The following is a 6,000-nucleotide window of genomic DNA, read 5'->3' as shown; positions in this document are numbered from 1 at the left end:
CTATTGTGCACAGAGTAGTGAAGATAAGAATATGCATAGGGAAAGTGGAGAGTGGAGCAGGGTACTGAGTTGTAAGTAAGAGTTGAACGAAGGACAAGATAGGGTTGCCAGATTGCGCAAACGCAATATTTTGGAGATACTCCTACTAAAAAAAGATTGTTTATCTGAAATTCAAATTTAACTAACTGGACGTTAAAATTTAACTCTAAGACAAAAAAAGAAAGAAAAAGCTTCCTGGATATTCCAGGTTGTGTAAGAAAAAAACACTCAAAGCCCGGAGCCTACAAGAAAAAGAGGCGGCGCCAAAGTGTCCATATCATCAGATAAAAGCTGTTTCCAGGTCTTGCTCCTGGGAAAACGAGGGGGGAAGGGAGAGATGATTAAGAGAGCCGAGTTTGGTCCGCCTGTGTCCCACAATCCTCTGCCCTCGGTTCCTCTTTCTTCGCTCAAGATGGCGCTGCTCGCTGTACCTTTTTGGCGTTGGGCAGCCGCAGCGGCTGCTTTCGAAAAACGCCAACGCCCAGCGATTCTGTTCCGGCCTCTAGTCTCTGTTCGCGGGTCAGTTTTGCGATGGAGGTCACGTCAGCTTGGCACCTCGGGAAGCGCTGGAATCTACAAGGTGAGATGGCGTTCACATGGAAGAGTAGGGTGAAGGGCAGCGGGACCTGTGGGGAAAGGGGTTGCCCTCGTGAACTCGGGCCAGAGAGAGTTCCAAGAAGAAAGATTGTCAGGGCTAACCAGGAGCAGCAGTAAGTGAGGGAAGTTAGGGTTAATAATTAGAGGAGAGGGTGAAGAAAACCTTTGGGGACTGCAAATGGGAACAGGAGCGGGGGTGACCGGGCAGAGGGCGCGTAGGGCCCTAGTGACTCGTAGAATTTTCGTTAAAAGATGGGATAGATACCTTTCCCGCCTGCTTAGCTTTCTAAATGCAAAGAAGGCAGGGCTACTTCCCAAAGTTTGGAATTTGGGACCAGTTTACCTATGGTTCAGATTTTACCCAGTCGGAAGTACCAACTTGGACACTATTAAGATGACAGCAAGGTACTTATAAATAAGTAACTGGTAAATGGAGTTAGCCCCAGTTAGCTCCTTTGCTGACAAGCAGTGCTCTTTGATAGGACAAAGCTGTCATTATCTTTTTCTCCCAAAGGTAGACCAGCCTGAATTCGTATGTAAACATGATTGTCCGTTGATCTGAAAATACAGTTGTTTTTCTGTGTGCACAGATCACTTGGGGAGCCATAAGGCTTACCTGTCCCTAACTGATGAATGTAGCTATGGTTGTACCGCGTCTCTTTATATTTGCATCCATTACTACCTCTCACTCATGAAGTTTTTTGATTATTTGTACTTGATGTATCTCAGTATATCTTTTTATTTTTTATATATTGACGAAAGACAGAATTGCCACTAGTTGTTCATCAGTTTGACTTTAAAGTGTCATCAGCTTTGTAAGAAGAACAGACAACTTCTTAAATTTTGAATCTACAGTGACAAATATTTAATGTTTATTAACAGTACCAAGAGAAACAGATCAATTATGCCTTCAAATATTGTACAATTTAGTTAAGGAGATCGGACCTATTTATTACAGGAATAATTAACAAACTAAGCTATTGAGTTAAATATCAAATACATACAATGAACGATAAAGGGCTATAGGCATCCAGAGGAAATAGTGATAATTAGGGGTCAGATTATAGGCAAGATCTCATGCCTGTGATAGAACTGGGGAAAACATTCCAAGCAGCGAGAATAGTGGATGACACTAGACTGTTGTTGTTTGATGCCTTCTAGTCAGTTTGGGCTCATACTGACCCATGTGCAAACACTGCCAGGTCCTGTGCCATCCTCACAATCATTGTTATGCTTGAGCCCATTGTTGGAGCCACTGTCATCAATCCATCTCGTTGAGGGTCTTCCTCTTTTTCACTGACTTCTACTTTACCGAGCATGATGTCTTTCTCCAGGGACTGGCCTCTCCTGATAACATGTCCAAAGTATGTGAGGTGAAGTCTTGCCATCCTTGCTTCTAAGGAGCGTTCTGGCATTACTTCTTCCGAGACGTATTTGTTCATTCTTCTGGCAGTCCATGGTATATTCAGCAGTCTTCCCCAACACCATAATTCAAAGGCTTCAGTTCTTCTTTGGTCTTGCTTATACATTGTCCAGCTTTCACATACATATGAGGCGATTGAAAACACCTTGGCTTGAGTAAGACTGTACCTTAGTGCTTAAAGTGACATCTTTGCTTTTAACCCTTTAAAGAGGTCTTTTGCTGCAAATTTGCCCAATGCGTTGCGTCATTTTTTTAATGTGTGTTTAACAGAGATCAAGGAATGATTACAAAGTTTTCAGAGTTGAAGCTGATGTAACCTGAGGCACCTTCAGCTTAATTAGTGACCTGTCATTAAGACTACAAAATAAATATGGAATGTATACTTTTAGGATAATCATTAGTATATAGCATAGTATTTTATAGCTGAAAAGAACCTTAGTGCAGTGTTATGAAATTATTTTAATGGGTTGGATCAGCACTTTTAGATGAAATTCAGTAGACTGGAAAAGAAAATGTCAGTGCTTCATATATAGTAAGGGAAGTATTGTTTTATGAACTTTTGTTTCATGTGTATGTACACACAACCACATGTATGTGATTACTAGAATGCATTGTAAAATGTATTTTTCACCCAGAGTCATGTTGTACAATATGGTAGCCGCTACCCTCATGTGAAAGAGCCCTGGTGGCACAATGATTAAGCGTTGGGATGCTCACTGAAAAGTTCGTGGTTCATACCTACCCAGCAGCTTCGTGGGAGAAAGACCTGGAGATCTGCTGCATTAAAGATTGTTTTTGTCCTGTTGGGTTGGGTTGTCCTGCACCTTCGAGTCGATTCTGACTCACAGTGACCCTATAGGACAGAGTGGAACTGCCCCATAGGGTTTCCAAGGAGCAGCTGGTAGATTTGAACTGCCGAACTTTTGGTTAGCAGCCGGAGCTCTTAATTACTTTGCCTCCAGAGCTCCTAGAAAACCCTATAGAGCAGTTCTACTCTGTCACATGGGTCACTATGAGTCAAAATTGACTGGACAGCAACTAACAACAACGCCAACGATAGGTGTATTGGTATAGCCTCATGTGGCTATTTAAATTTAAATAAAATAAGAAAAACTTAGTTCCTCAGTTGCACTAAGAACGTTTCAAGTGCTCAATAGCCACATACAACTAGCGGTTACTGTATTGGATGGCATAGATATATATTTCCATCATTGCAGAAAGTTCTGTTGGACAGCGCTGATTTAGAAAATATCATATCCCAGCCCTTCTAATTTTGCAGATGAGGAAACTAAGTCCCCATGTGGATAAATGACTTCAAGGCCATTTATTTACTCATTTATTGCTTGCTGTGTGTCAGGTGCTTATATAAAGGTAAATAAGACTGATAGAGAGTAGGCACACAAAATGGCTGTTGAATTGTAAAGATACGTATTTATTAAGGCACTAGTAATGGAGGGAAATGCCTTAATGATAAAAATGATTATTAAGTTAGAAGATTTTGTATGATAATATTTATTATATAGTGTCCCCTCTACTGTTGTTGTTGTGTGCCGTTGAGTCGATTCTGATTCATAGCGACGCTATAGAGTAGAACTGCCCCATAGGGTTTCCAAGGAGCAGCTGGTAGATTCAAACTGCTGACCTTTCGGTTAGCAGCCTTAGCCCTTATAGAATATTAGTAAAATTTATTTTATTAATATTTAAATGGTAGAAACTGAGGCATCATGTAGTTTCTCCTTAGCACCTTTTGTCCAAGTTTAAAGAACTCCACTGTATTGATCCTGACACTGATCACGCTTTTTCTTCATTTTTTTTAACAGCTTTATTGAGATATAATTCAAATACCATATAATGTACCCGTTTAAAGTGTACGGTTCATTGGATTTTAGGATATTGATAGATATGTACAACCATCATCACAGTAAATTTTAGAGTGTTTTCATCACACCAAAAACAAACTCTGTACCTTTTGGCTATCACCACTCTATGCCCCCACCCCTCCCAGCCTTAAGCAACTACTAATCTACTTTCTGTCTCCATAAATTTGCTTAATTTGGACATATAAATGGAATCATAGCATATGTAGTCTTTTGTGACTGGCTTCTTTCACTTGGCACGTTTATATGTTTTCAAAGATCATCCAATTTGTGGCATATATCAGTATTTCATTTTTTATAGTTGGATGATATTCCATTATATGGATACACTGCATTTACCTTCGTCCATTCATCAGTTAATGGGCATTTGGATTATGTCCAACTTTTGACTGTTATAGATAATGTTGATAGAAACTTTTGTGTACATATTTTTGTATGGACATATGTTTTCATTTCTCTCATGTATATGCCTAGAAGTAGAATTGCTGGGTCATATTTTAAGTACTCAACAGAAACTGGTAAATGGTAACTCTATGTTTAATCATTTGGGGAACTGCTAGGCTGTTTTCCAAAGCGGCTGCACCATTTCACATTCCCACCTGCAGTGTATGAGGGTTTTGATTTCTCCACATCCTCACCAACACTTATTATTATGTGATATTTTGATTCTAGCCATCATACTGGGTATGAAGTGATATCTTATTGTGGTTTTCATTTTTATTTCCATGATGACTAAAGATGTCAAGTATCTTTACATATGTTTATTGGCCATTTGTGTATCTTCCTTGGAGAAATGTCTATTTAAGTTCGTTTCCCATTTTTAAATTGCGTTATTTATCTTTTTATCATTAAGTTGTTTAAGAGTTCTTTATATATTCTAGATACAAGTCCCTTAGATGTATGATTTCTGAATTTCTTCTGCCATTCTGTGGGTTGTCTTTTCACTCTCTTGATAATGTCCTTTGAATCACAAAAGTTTTTAATTTTGATATTTTTTCTGCTTTGTCAGAAGTTTTGAAATTGGGAAGTGTGAGCCCTCCCACTTTATTCTCTTTTTCTGGATTACTTTAGCTTTTCTGGATCCCTTCCAATTCCATGTGAATTTGGAATCAGCTCGGCAGTTTGTACAAATAAGTCAGCTGGGATTCTGGTAGAGATTGCTTTGAATTTGTAGATTAGTTTGTGGAGTATTGTCTTCTTAACAGTATTAAGTCTTCTGATCCATGAAAATGGGATGTTTTTATTTATTTAGTGCTTTCTTAATTTTTTCAACAATATTTTATAGTTTCAGAGTAACAACTTCTGTCTAGTGTTGTAATTCTTTTGTTAAAATTATTTTTAAGTTTTTTTTGATACTGTTGTGAGTGAAATTGTTTTTGTAATTTCATTTTTGGATTGTTGATTCCAAGTGGATAGAGGTACAGTTGATTTTTGTAATTGATGTTGTATCCAGCAACCTTGCTGAACTTATTTATTCAAATAGTTTCGTGGTAGATTCCTTAGGATTTTCTGTAGACAAGATCATGTCATCTGCAAACAGAGATAGTTTTATCTTTTCCTTTTCAATCTGGATGCTTTTTTTTTTCTTGCCTATTTGCCCTAGCTAGAATCTCCGTTAAAATGTTGAATATGAGATATGAGTGGCAAGAGTGGGTATTCTTGTCTTGTTCTTGACCTGAGTGGGAAAGCATCCAGTCTTTTTCCACTGAGTGTGATGTTAGCTATGAGTTTTTTATAGATGCCCTTTACAAGGTCGAGGAAGTTCCTGTCTGTTCCTAGTTTGTTGAGTGTTTTTATTATGAAAGGGGGCTGGGTTTTATCAAATGCCCTTTCTGGATATTGAGATGATCGTATGATTTTTGTTTTTTATTCTGTTGATATATTACAGGAATCATTTTTCAGGTATTCAACCAACCTTTCACCCCTGGAATAAATCCCACTCGAATATGATGTATAATTCTTGTTTTATGTTACTAGTTTTGGTTTGCTAGTATTTTGCATCTATATTCATAAGAGCCTGTAGTTTTCTTATGATGTCGTTATCAGGTATCAGGGTAATACTGG

The 6,000-nt window shown here is 38.3% G+C and overlaps 1 protein-coding gene across 2 annotated transcripts in view; it reads left to right on the top strand.

Annotated features, from left to right (window-relative positions):
- Positions 1–421: 421 nt before the first annotated feature.
- The window catches only part of ABCB7 (ATP binding cassette subfamily B member 7), a 140,640-nt gene continuing 135,061 nt past the window's right edge, over positions 422–6,000 (top strand). For both annotated transcript variants that reach the window (XM_010592709.3, XM_064278567.1), the window contains exon 1: positions 422–619. In XM_010592709.3, the coding sequence (XP_010591011.1) occupies positions 452–619 (168 nt within the window). In that variant the 5' untranslated portion in view covers positions 422–451. The remainder of the gene's footprint in view (positions 620–6,000) is intronic.

This window comes from Loxodonta africana, chromosome X (assembly GCF_030014295.1).
Source record: "Loxodonta africana isolate mLoxAfr1 chromosome X, mLoxAfr1.hap2, whole genome shotgun sequence".
NCBI lineage: Eukaryota > Metazoa > Chordata > Mammalia > Proboscidea > Elephantidae > Loxodonta > Loxodonta africana.
Note: the sequence above shows the minus strand (reverse complement) of the source record. Positions and strands in the feature narration are given on the sequence as shown.